The sequence below is a fragment of the Scyliorhinus canicula genome, chromosome 10 (genome assembly GCF_902713615.1).
Source record: "Scyliorhinus canicula chromosome 10, sScyCan1.1, whole genome shotgun sequence".
Taxonomy (NCBI): Eukaryota; Metazoa; Chordata; class Chondrichthyes; order Carcharhiniformes; family Scyliorhinidae; genus Scyliorhinus; species Scyliorhinus canicula.
In genome coordinates, this window is record NC_052155.1 from 111,234,677 (window position 1) to 111,248,074 (window position 13,398).

General features: G+C 48.0%; 1 protein-coding gene across 18 annotated transcripts in view; it reads left to right on the forward strand.

Annotated features, from left to right (window-relative positions):
• The window catches only part of LOC119972600 (extracellular sulfatase Sulf-1-like), a 690,773-nt gene that overhangs the window by 602,553 nt on the left and 74,822 nt on the right, over nucleotides 1-13,398 (forward strand). For all 18 annotated transcript variants that reach the window (XM_038809548.1, XM_038809546.1, XM_038809551.1 and 15 more), the window contains one exon: nucleotides 8,930-9,059. In XM_038809548.1, coding sequence (XP_038665476.1) covers nucleotides 8,930-9,059 — 130 coding nt within the window. The remainder of the gene's footprint in view (nucleotides 1-8,929; nucleotides 9,060-13,398) is intronic.

The following is a 13,398-nucleotide window of genomic DNA, read 5'->3' on the forward strand; positions in this document are numbered from 1 at the left end:
TGTTTATTCTCGTTCTGTTTTATTATTGTCTTTAATTGTTTGCTTAGTTAGAATGAGTCCTCGTCATTAACAATACAGGAAAACCTACTGTGAAGTGTGAGAATCATTCGTCCTTTGCCAGCAACAAAATTGAACCCATTCATTTTATAACGTGTGATAGCTATCCTGATTCCTGCTTTACCTGTAAGCATTTTACCAACCTCACAAATCAAAGTATACATCTAAAGACTGGAGGCTTAAATATGATCAGCTCTCGGTTTTCTGAAAGTTAACAAATTCCTCTGAGACTAACTGAGATTCACCATCTGAAAAGACAGTTGAGCACTGATGAGAACCAGGCCCCAGGCCTTGGTACCACCACTTTAATAGATATTGATTATTTTCCCTAGCCTTTGTGATTCCACATACTTTTCCTACCTGACGACCAGAGGCTACCTCTTGATACTTGTGCAAATTTTGGTAACATGGAGAAGGAATACATATATTTTACAGACCAAAGAACTACTGATTACATCTGTGAGCTTGTAATACTGAAACTCGGACAATATGCATTAGTCAGCTGACATGTTTCCAGCAGATTACTTTGAAACTTTTTTTTTTTTATAAATGTTTTTTATTGAGTTTTCATATTTCATATATGACAAATTACAAGTTATTAGAGAGAGAGAAAAAAAAAGGAAAACACAAAAATTTTTTACATGAATATTTACAGGTAAGCATCTTCATAACAATAATTGTGGCCGCCCCCTTTAGCCAGCATACATATTTTACATTCCCCAATATGGCCGAGGCACATGTTTATAGGCATTTATTTATAGTTTGGTTTTGGGCCTTGGCTTGCCATCAAACCCCCATACCGAGCCCGTAGCCCCCCCCCCCCTCCCCCCGGCTACCTTCCCCCGATTCCCGCCCATTTTCTCCTGGTTCTTGGCCACCCGACTATTCTTCCTCATGTACGTTGGCCACAAACAGGTCCCGGAACAGTTGCATGAATGGCTCCCACGTTCTGTGGAAGCCGTCGTCCGACCCTCGGATGGCGAATTTGATTTTCTCCATTTGGAGAGATTCCGAGAGGTCGGACAGCCAGTCTGCAGCTCTGGGTGGTGCTGCTGACCGCCAGCCAAACAGGATTCTACGGCGGGCAATCAGGGAGGCAAAGGCAAGGGCGTCCGCCCTCCTCCCCAGGAATAGATCTGGCTGGTCTGAAACCCCGAAGACCGCCACTATCGGGCATGGCTCCATCCTCACCCCCACCACTTTGGACATTGCCTCGAAGAAGGCTGTCCAGTACTCCACAAGTCTGGGGCAAGACCAGAACATGTGGGCGTGGTTGGCCGGGCCTCTCTGGCACCACTCACATTTGTCCTCCACCTCCGGGAAGAACCTACTCATACGGTTTCTCGTTAAGTGGGCTCTATGTACCACTTTTAGTTGCGTCAGGCTGAGCCTTGCGCACGTGGAGGTGGAGTTGAGATTACTTTGAAACTTAACTGCATAACTTCAGCTGTGCAAACCTTGGGCAGAATCGTCCCCACTACCTGCTATCGGCGACTAACATGGTGGGCAGGGGTGGACAATCCTGCAGAAAGTGTAAACTCCGTTGCCTGGTGGCGGGAATTGACGGTCGGAACTTGCAGTCCTGACTGTCATGGAGGGACAGCAACTTACCAGAGAGTGTCGGGAAGTTTTTTTCTACCCATTATCAGCATTCGAATAAGCCCCCAACTGGAATTTTACCCCACTGCCACCAGTTCAGAACACATCTGGACCAATATGGCATGCACACATAGAACATACAGTGCAGAAGGAGACCATTCGGCCCATCGAGTCTACACCAACCCACTTAAGCCCTCACTTCCGCCTTATCCCGGTAACCCAATAACCCCTCCTAATCTTTTTGGACACTAAGGGCAATTTAGCATGGCCGATCCACCTAACCTGTACGTCTTTGGACTGTGGGAGGAACCCGGAGAACCCGGAGGAAACCCATACGGTTCTCCCACACAGGGAGAACGTGCAGACAGTGAATCGAACCTGGAACCCTGGCGCTGTGAAGCAACTGTGCTAATGACGTCGGGACTTAACTTGGATAGAGGCTTGGGGAAGCTTGCAGTCCTAAAGGAGTTGCAAGAGTCTCATGATGGTGTACCCAGGATTAATACATGGACCAGAAGATGGATGGAGCAATGATCAAGCAGACCCTTGAGTGCCTGGATCAAACAGGACTTGGGTCATCGAATATCTGGACCATCCAGGACTTGGACCATGGAGCAGCAGGTGGTTGGTTGGATGATGTATGTGAGCATGGCAATGGTCTGTGCTGTAATTGGAGGGGGGGGGGGGGGGGGGGGCAAGAAGATGAAGAGGAGAGAAATGAAGAGATGGTGTGGGTGTGTAGGCCTGGAGGAGAGCAGGTGAGGTTGAGGGTGTTAGGGGAAGGAATGAGCGCATGAAGATGGGAAGGGCCAATAGTGGATTGAGGAACTTACTGAGAGGTGGCAGGTAAGTGAAGGATGTGTGGGGAGGGGTTCAGAAGGAGGGAATCTGTGGTGTCAACTGCTGAGAAATGGGGGGGGGGGAAACCGAGGGTATTAGTGATATGAAAGGATGGTGACGGTCAAAGGAGGCAGTAGAATTCAATACGGTGGGAGGGTGATGGCTCGTTGATGTCAGGTGCAGGGCAGCAAGGGTTATTTGAGTGTCGATGAAAGGATACATGGATTTGGAGGGGGTGGGTAGGACGAGAGTGGGCTTTTCCACAGTGACTGGCGTGGGCTCGTCCGGGGGGAGAGGACATATGTACCTTAACCTTTTTGGGGCAAAGGGGTGAGAGGGCGAGCAGGGTTCATGGTAACACTGGGAGGGTCAGTGGCTAGGGGGTGGAGGGTGAAGTATAGTTGAGCAGCTCTCAAAGTGCATTCTCACCAGCTTCTCAGAAGCTCGAGATGGAGAAATGAAGATACATGATGGGAGTTGGTTCATCACGTGGGGGGAGCTACAGATCAACCCAACTGGAAACTGAGGGAGAACCCTTTTTGTTTTTTGTTTTTTTCTTTTTATAAATTTAGATTATCCAATTATTTTTTCCAATTAAGGGGCAATTTAGTGTGGCCAATCCACCTACTCTGCACATTTTTGGGTTGTGGGGGCGAAACCCACGCAGACACGGGGAGAATGTGCAAACTCCACACGGACAGTGACCCAGGGCCAGGATTCAAACCCGGGTCCTCAGCGCCGTGAGGCAGCTGTGCTAACCACTAGGCCACCGTGCTGCCCCTGAGGGAGCAATGCTAACCACTGTACCACCGTGCTGCCCCTGAGGGAGAACCTTGACATGTAGTCCCTACAATGCAAAAGCATTTGAAATGAGGAACATGTGAAGGGAAAGGGATCTGCTTCTATGGGAGGCTTCTCACACATGGCTCGCAAGCACTCGAGCAAAGATCTTTGTTTCCCTGTGCACACAGCCTAGAGTGTCCCTTTGTAAAGAAGAAGGGCATGCAGGCTTAACAACTAAGAATCACAATGAATCAATATCAGACCTCATTAAAGTACAAATGTAGTCTATCAACAATAGTGTATCAACACCAATCAATGAAATTACACCTGTGCTTCCCCCACATCCACAGCAGGGGCAGAGGCTTCCTGCTGCCCTGTTATCCTTGCAGACTTTGGCAGACATACTCTGTCTCCTTGAGGCCTGGATGGCCCCAGCTTACTTTGTATCTCCAGTTCTGTTGCAGCTACATCCTTTGTGGTCATAGAGGCCGAAGCTGATGGGATCAAAGTGGCTTCCGAAGGGTCGCACACCCTCAGGGAGTGCTGCGTGAAGTTCCCCAGGTGTCCACTTGCCACCCCTCCCCACCTTGGGTGCACAGGCCCCCTTCCCTGAATCATTAAGCAGAGGAGGCACCTGGATGAATGCCAAGATGGCTGTCTCCATCTTGTGTAGCCACTGTGAAACCTCGCCATGGATACTGCGATGGAATGCTGGTCTGCACAATCTCTGGCAGAAACCCTTCTCCATGGGAACTTCAATGGCACACATGTCAGTACCAGTTCATCAGAGAGCAGGCAGGCGACCTCCTCTACTTATGTGCCACTCTATTGAATGCATCCGATATCTCTGTCTGATGCATCTCAAGCATTCTGTCTCGGACCAGTCCCAGAAGGTCATCATCTGATTTGGACTTTGCAGGGGCCTCTTCCCCACCAGTCTTCTGAGTGCCAGTGAGCTTGGCTGACCATGCCTCTTCCTATTGGTGGACACGAGAGTGTGGGTCCCTGCCTGAACTAGTTCTCATACCCAGCAATGTACGTGTCTCTGGGCTGATGGAGAGTGCACGTGAGTGCTGTGAAGGCTCCAAAGATGCAATCTCACCTTCACCCTCATCATCCTTCCTCCTCTCTGGGCTGGAGCTGGTGGTGGAGTTGGGTTCAGGGTCTGGCCTCCCCCTCATCTTGGTGGCATCTACATTTGTGTGAAGAGAGTGAGTGATTGCATGACCCTTGGATATCTAGGTAGAGACATGAGGCTTGGTTCCTAACTGGATGGAAGCCTTGGGCTGGATTCTCTGCACCCCAACGGCGAAATCACAGCCGGCGCAGGGCCGGCAAATCTATTTTCCCGCGAGGAATGGGGACCTGCGCCGGTTCCTCAATTCTGCGGGCCCCAAAAAGCGCCGTACTGCAAGCCCCTGACCTGCTGAAATCCCAATGCCATGGAACTAATGTGCTCCAGCCGGTCGGGATACTCGCGTGTCGGCTGCAGACACAGTCCGCGGCCGCCCTGGTCAGTGGCGGGCCGATCGAAGAGCAGGGGGGCCTTATAGGCGGCCGGGTAATGTTTGTGCGGGCGTTGAGGGTCGGGCGCGTCGCCGATCGGGGGGTTTCCTTTTTGGGTCCAGCTCCGCGGTCCAAATCTGCCATGGAGCACGGCCAAGCGCATGCGTGGCCCCCTACCCGGAAGTGCGGGGGGCTCGTATCTGCAGCAAAAGCTGCGAGATCTACTCTGGGACCCTGCTAGCCACCTGCAGGGCTAAGAATTAGTGATCCTTTAATGCCAGTTTTTCTGGTGTGAAACTCCACCGATTTGACGCCAGCGTGGAGACACAGTCCCAATAACGGAGAATCCAGTCCCAGGTGTCTAACGCACCATCTCCACCTGCCTGGTCCAGACCCTCTCCTCTCAGCCCGAATGGTAGCTGATGGGACCAGAGCTAGTGCCACAGAGCCTGACAGTTGGAGTTGTTTTTAAGCACTCCACTTACCTCACACTCACTACAACCACAAAGGTGCCTCACAGAACAAAGAACAATACAGCACAGGAACAGGCCCTTCGGCCCTTCAAGCCTGTACCGGTCATGATGACAACCTTAGATCTTCCCCCGAGATTGGTAGTGTAAGATGGACCCACTGCACCATGCCAGTGAGGAGCGGAGGGACACCCTCTTCCTCAGGATGGGCCACAGACTCAGGCCTGCCCTCTTGATCACAGCCTGGGAGGTGGCGGCAGCGGCAGTCAGTGCTGCCAGCCTCACCATGAAGAAACAGCTGGTGATCCGGAGCGGTGCGATCACTGGTGAGGCCTCTGCCCTGAGTGGCCCATAGAACCAGGGAGCGCTCCAAAGGCCGCTGATCAGGTGTCCTCTGGTTGGGGTGAGGTCTGCTGATCACCTGCTTCGTCTGTAGTGGGGCAGCGCTTCTGAGTGGCTACACCTGGTAGGCCCCTGATTGAGCTTGGACATGCCCATGATGAAACAGCTGGGGTATGTGCGTGTCCAGAGGGACAGCCTGGGTGGACTCCCAGATGACCAGAGACCTGAGCATTTAAAGGATACAGACAGCACTCGGCAGTGTGAGCAGCCAGGAGCCTGTAAGTAGCACCAAAGGGGTGCATTTAAAAGACAGGCTGCAGCAACGGCGGCCAAGCCAGGCCATCCTGATCCCAGAGGGGGAACCCTAAGTTCACATACTTGACACCAAATCACTCCCTGCTACTGTCTCCAACCTGGGCAGCCAACCCCCTGGTAAGCCTGACAATCTTTAAGGGTTTTACAGTGTTTTATTAGCCTCCCGCTACCTCTCTGCATCCATGGCGGACAGGCCACGCTTGTAAATACTTGCACCAATTTGCGCCCATGGGATTTCCGTCTAAGAGGGTGGAACATCGCGGACGGGTGGAACAAGAAGTATCCAAGTGCTAGTGATATTGAAATTCATGTAAATGACGGTTTTGCATGGATTCGCTGGCACGGTGCGCAAACCTCGATATCGCCACCAGAGAGGGACTGCAGCATGGCGTTGGAATCAGCGCTGGGCGCAAACCTCGATATCGCCACCAGAGAGGGACTGCAGCATGGCGTTGGAATCAGCGCTGGGCGCAAACCTCGATATCGCCACCAGAGAGGGACTGCAGCATGGCGTTGGAATCAGCGCTGGGCGCAAACCTCGATATCGCCACCAGAGAGGGACTGCAGCATGGCGTTGGAATCAGCGCTGGGCGCAAGCTTTGACTTTTGGATCACCTGATCGCAATTCGCGTTTCCGACATCTTCCAGGTCCAGAAGCCAATTAAAATATACTGCAACACCGCAGCACCTAACCATAATGAATTCTTCCCTGAATGTGCACCATTAGTAACGGAGCCAAGTTTATTTATTTTGCATTAGAACCAAAGCCACCACTCCACCTTGTCTTAGAAAGCCAAGGGGCAGGATTCTCCGCTGGCGTGATGCTCCGTTTTGCCGGCGCCCGGGGGTTTCCCGACGGTGTGGGGTTGCCACATAATGGGAAACCCCGTTGAGAGAAATCAATAATTCCTCATTTTATTTGAAACAAATGAGACCCTAGGTAAACCCCAAAAATTTCTGAAAACACTTAGAAGGTCAGGCAGCATCTGTAGAGAGAGCAAACGAGTGAATGGGTTCGAATCTCTGGCTGCGTTGGGCTCTCGTTTAAGCGCAATGCGGCCGAAGAGTCCCAGGAGATGCCCCCAGCAAGTCTCCCGGCAGGCTCCGCGCCTCCGGGATTTCTCCGAAGTCCGCGATTCGGAGTCGTAAGCCCGCCGCTTTGTTGAATGACGCTCGCAGAAGTAGGTCGTAAACCTCCTGCGCGGGAGCCAGCCACCTCCCACGATTCTATGGCCTCCCCAGCGAGGCTGCAAACGTGGTCCAGGCGGAATGGCACCCAGGGGGTCTCGCGGGCCACTGTAGAGCTCCAGGTGCTCATGGAACGTGCAGAGTGGCTCCCTGGCCCTCCCCCTGGAACGCGGGCACCTTGGCACTGCCCAGCTGCCATGCTGGTGGTGCCAGGGTGGCACTGACAAGCCAGCAGGAGCACTGCCTGCTTGCCAGGGTGGCAGTGCAAGGGTGCCTGAGTGCCAGGATAGCACTGCCAAGGGTCAGGAGGCAAGGGGAAGCCATGCCCATGAAATTAGGGTGGACGGGGTGTTTGAAGGGTGGGGGAGTGCAGAGGTAAGTAGGGGCCTCCAGGAGGTTGGGTGGGTGATTGATGGGGGTCCTTTAAGGGGCCTGAAGAGGGGGTACCCCCAGGAACCCCATAGAGGGGTGTCCTCACTTAGGGGGGGTGTGGGATAGTGTCCATGTGTGTGGGTGGTGACATTGCCCATGGGTGGAGGGTGTTGGGGACCCACAAGTTCACTTAGAGATCGGGGCATCCTTTCAAAATGGTGACCCGATCTCTGAGTTCAGCTCCCCAGTGCTAATTTCTCAATGTACTATTTGTCAATGTTTTCTGTCGATTATTCTTTTTGTCTATTCATTAGCCGCAGAAAAATACTTTTCATTGTACTTCGGTAAATGTGACAATAAATCAATCAATTAAAATAATTCTAAGTGTTGGCTAAACCGATGAGAAACTCCCCAGGACCCCAAACCATGACTAAGTGTCATTGAATAGCGGTGGGAACTACATTCCCTGAAAAACCCGTCACAAATTAAATTTGAAATATTTTGGGAGAATCGGGCCCAACGTTTCAGTTCGCTGACCTTTATCAGAACTGAAAAAAGTTAAAAACAGAGCAAGTTTGAAGCAAGTACTGAGACAAGGAAAAGGGGGAAGGATGGAGAGATTATATGAAAGAAAGGATGATGGTGCAAGGCAACAAGAGAAGATAACGGTATAAATAAAGAAACAAAAGATGGGTCTGAATGAGGGAAAATGGAATTAGCAGAATTATCATCAACAGAAGGCAGAGGTCATGATCTAAAATTGTTGAACTCAATGTTGAGGCTGTATGACTGGAGTAAAGCGCCTAATCAAAAGATGAAGTGCTGTTTCTCGAGCTCTTAGTGGGCTTCGTTGGAACACTGCAGGAGGTTGAGGAAAGAGAGGACAAAATGGGAATGGGACTGAGAATTAAAATGACAGGCGATCAGAAGCTTTGAATCATGTTTGCAGACTGCAAGCAACCACACAATCTGCATTTGGTTTCCACACTTTCCAGGAGACTGCATTGTGAACAGTGAGTTCAGTATAGAGGATTGACAGAACTGATCACTGTTCCATCTGGAAGGAGTGTCTGAGGTCCTGCATACTGATGGGGAGAAGGTAACAGGGCAGGTGTTTCATTTCCTGCATTTGTATGGGAATGTGCCTTGGGAAAGGGAGGGGTGTGTTGGGGATGATAAAGGAGTGGACCAGCGTGTCTTGGAGAAAATGATCCTTTTGGAGTGCTGCTTAATGAAGGGGGGAAAAATTGCTGTGATGTTTGTTGTTAAACACTCCTTTGCAGGCAAACATAAATGTGGCTTTTGAGGAAACCTCATAAATCTTCAGTCATCAGTGTCTGAAAGCAAGCTGTTGAAATCACACTGGAGTAAATGGGCAGTGTTCCTAGAATAGGGAGTGTAAAAAAACTACATATTCTTCCAGTTTACCAGAAAACTTTGTTGCTCCTGTTTTCCAGCAAATTGCTCCGTAAGAAAGAAGAGGGAACCGGTGATGCCCAACAAACCAATTACCTACCTAAATATGAAAGAGTAAAAGAGGTTTGCCAACAGGCAAAGTACCAGACAGCCTGTGAACAACCTGGGCAGGTAAATGAGCACATTGACGTTTAACCATAAATTTGCTTTTTTTCACAAGTAATTCTACTGCTTAATACTAGCAACAAACTAAATGTATTAAGTTGCATTGAAAAGCCCAAACATGACTGACTAGCTGTAAGAAATGAGGTGAAGAAGGTCAGCCATTATCAACATCAATGGTCGAATTCAATTTGTTGACCTCTTTTGAAGCTGTGCTGTTTCATGTCAGTTGCTCGGTGATAACTTGAGTTGTCCAGCTATTGTTTGCCAATTTGTCAAAGTTTGAAGTTGTTTAACGCAGGTAAGTTAACTACAAAGGACAGATTGTAAACTTAATTATAGCTGCAATCACTCTATGCTAGTGCTGCCAATCCCCAAAGCTCAGATGTTGCAGAGTCTGTAAGCAGTAATACAACCATGAGCCTCCAGGGACTGGAAGATTTGATGTAAAACAATATTCCACCAGCAAAAATGTAATGGTGTGGCATTCTTTGAGAATGGTTCCTATCAGAATTTTTATTTTTCCCTTGATAAACTTCAGCATATATTCTAGGTTGATACGTCAGTGCAAAACGATGGCAAGGATTCATTTATTTTGGTACCTTTATCTTTCCCAGGTTAGCTGAAAGCCTTGCTGTCTGCCCGTTACGGTGGATATCAAGATTCTGTGGTGTTTAATAAAAGAAAACAGGGAGATTTCCCATTGCCTGGGCTAACATTCCTCCCTCAACTGACCCATATATTCAACACACACACAGGAAGCTGGTTCGATGGGGTGGCTAAAAAGTCGGTTACTTTCCCTGTTTGTCTCCTATTTGGCAGCCCACACATATTCTGAGTATTAACCAGGCATTATCGGATTGTTCAAATCAACACCACATTCTTCAAGAGTGGGATTGTTAACTCTTTCACAAATGTTTTCAATTTCATGTCAGAAAGCTATATCGGTGCTGCATTCGCATCTACCTGGAGCTCAGCATGGTGCTCATCATTTCAGCATGAATTGAAGGTGTAATGAATAATGGTTTTGAGTGTAAATTACTTTCACTAAATGTGTTGTTCTGAGCCACATAGATGTCCAAAGTAATGGGTTATTTACTTCAAGAATTTAGAACTGTCACAATTCAGTTTTGGTGATGTATTTGTCGAGATATATCCAATCCTCTTAATCTTTGGGTCAGTTGTTTTTCACACTCTATTTAAACAATGCTTATCTTTTGATTGTCAAATATTCTGATATTATTTCTGTCAGCCTTGTTTGATTTACGCTATTTAAGCCAGTCTGTTAATGACCCTGTGCTTTCCCATGCCCTTTTTATTTCTTTTTTTTTCTTTTTCATTGATTTCCTTCCCTTTTGAACATTATTGCAGATGCTGTTTCCATGACGATTTCTGGCTGGGTGTTCATTTTTCTAACAACCCTTTGTGCGAAAATACTTCTTCCCTTTATTCTATTAGTGATCACCTTACATGTATGCATTCTCGTTACTGACATGTCAACCACTGAATGGTTTTCCTCCATTTACCATATAACTTTAAACACTTCTTAGATTTTCTATTATCCTTCTCTGTTTGAACAAAAAGATCAGTTTCTCCAGTCTCTCCTCACAGTTGAATCCTTGCATCTTGGTCTCACCTTAATGAATCTCATCTGTACCATCTCCGTGAGTTCTGTTCCAAATTGGGCGGCACGGTAGCACAGTGGTTAGCACCGTTGCTTCACAGCACCAGGGTCCCAGGTTTGATTCCCGGCTTGGGTCACTGTCTATGTGGAGTCTGCACATTCTCCCCGTATCTGCGTGGGTTTCCTCCGGGTGCTCCAGTTTCCTTCCACAAGATGTGGGAGATGTGCTCCTAGGTAATTTGGACATTCCGAATTCTCCATCCGTGTACCCGAACAGGTGCCCGAATGTGGCGACTAGGGGCTTTTCATGGTAACTACATTGCAGTGTTAATGTAAGCCTACTTGTGACAATAAAGATTATTATTATTATAGGTCTCCAGAGCTATGCATAATGTTCAAACTGCAGCCAAGCCAATGATTTCTTTTTTTGAAATAAATTTAGAGTACCCAATTCATTTTTTCCACCTACCCCGCACATCTTTGGGTTAACATAGAACATAGAACAGCACAGAACAGGCCCTTCGGCCCTCGATGTTGTGCCGAGCAATGATCACCCTACTCAAACCCACGTATCCACCCTATACCCGTAACCCAAACCCCCCCCCCCTTAACCTTACTTTTTAGGACACTACGGGCAATTTAGCATGGCCAATCCACCTAACCCGCACATCTTTGGACTGTGGGAGGAAACAGGAGCACCCGGAGGAAACCCACGCACACACGGGGAGGACGTGCAGACTCCGCACAGACAGTGACCCAGCCGGGAACTGAACCTGGGACCCTGGAGCTGTGAAGCATTTATGCTAACCACCATGCTACCGTGCTGCCCACCCGGGTTGTGGGGTAAAACCCATGCAAACGGATGGAGAATGTGCAAACTCCACACGGTCAGTGACCCGGGGCCGGCATCGAACCTGGGACCTTGGCGCAGTGAGGCAACAGTGTCAACCACTGCTCCACCGTGCTGCCCAAGCCAGTGATTTCTAATGTTTCAGCAATACCTTCTCTGCTTTTGAAGCCTCCCTGAAATCGGCAATAATCACCTCTAAAATCTGGTGGGAAAGTTTACTAACCAATAGCTGACACTCTGCCCATAGTTACTTTAATAGGGGCCTTTTACTGAGTGACCGGATTCACAGCTTAGGAGTTGTTCAAAATGTTCTTTCCAGCGTTGATGGATGGGCATGCTCATCCTCAAGAAGGGAAACACCATCCTGTGAGCGAAGGGGAATTTGTCCATTTGATCTTGGTCTACAGATGATAGATGGCTTCAACAAAGCTTTGAATGCCATGATGGCCAGCATATTATTGGATCTCTCAAGCTTTCACCACAGAGCAAGAATAGGCCAGTGCATAATGAACTTCCACTGCCCCGACAGCAACCATTCATTTACGCCTGGGAAAAGGTTGTGGAAAACGGCGCCATACTGTCAATTTTGCATGTCTGCATATCTGAAGTTGCAATATAAGCATTTTGTAGCTTTAATTAACAACCTTTCAGTTTCGGTAATAAATTGGTGGTTCAGATAGCATAGCTTATATTAGGAGGTCTTTTGTTTACAGAGACCAACATAAATCAATCCCAAGGGTGGTCAAGTTCTGTTGTAATCTGGTGAAACAAGTGATAATATTTTCTGCATTGAAATGGCGGACTGGAAACAGGATTTTTTTTGCACCAATTCACAATAGCCTACTTTATTACATTCCTTTCTATGACCTACAAACACCAGTGTGTTTAACTATAAAAAGTGTCTGAATGCTTCCATTATAAAAGGATTATCCCCAAAGTATTGCACTCCTGTGGTTCTCTGCAGCACTTAGCAATTTTCTGCTCAATTCTGTGCAAGTCCTTGTGTCACAGGATTGATATATTATGTGCTGTTTGCAATGCCTTAGTTCTCTGTTGTTGACCCTGGAAAAAAAACATTCACGTAAGAAAATTCTTTGTATAGAAATTGATGAGTATTTTGATCCGGTTAGGGATCAGAATTTTTTTGGTTAATGTAGGCAAAGTTTGAAACTCCAGTTATCCATTAGCAGAATAAAGCCACAAGATTAAATGGTTTTAAACAAACAAAATAAATTTTACTATTCAAAGGCAGAAATGTCAATCAATTTACAATATCCACCCTGTACTCTAACATTCAGAATTAACATGGGGTAAATATGAATTAAAGGGCAAATTGTGGTTGAACACACTGCACTGCACATTAAATGGTAGATGTGACAAAGACAGATCCCGAGGATTTATCAGCAGCCCACTCAGACATCAGTAACCACTGAGAGTCACGAAAGTTTGGCAAACTTCTCCCAAAATATGAATACGGGCACAATTTTACCACCATGTTGCGCCCAACGTGGGTCTGGGCGTGCCGGGTAAATAGAAGGACAGGCCAAAATTGAGATTCATGCCGGGCATGAAACAGTTTGCCATTCTCCCGGTCCACTCCCAATGGCGAGTTCTTGCCCAAAAATGGCGAGCATATCATTAACCTTCATTTCAATGTCATTAACGAGATTGAAGTTGAATGTTGTGGCATCCCAGCAATTACCTGACTCCCCAGCGAGAAATTAGGCAGGCGTTGTTTAGTACATATTTTTTAAAACGTGAAGCTGGCGCAATGGCTTGTGAGGGGAAGTGAGGAGGTGAGTAATCCTGCCCATTTTACTGCATGCAGCTCATGGTTACTGGAGATACCGGCCCAGTACTCAGGGGTGGGAGAT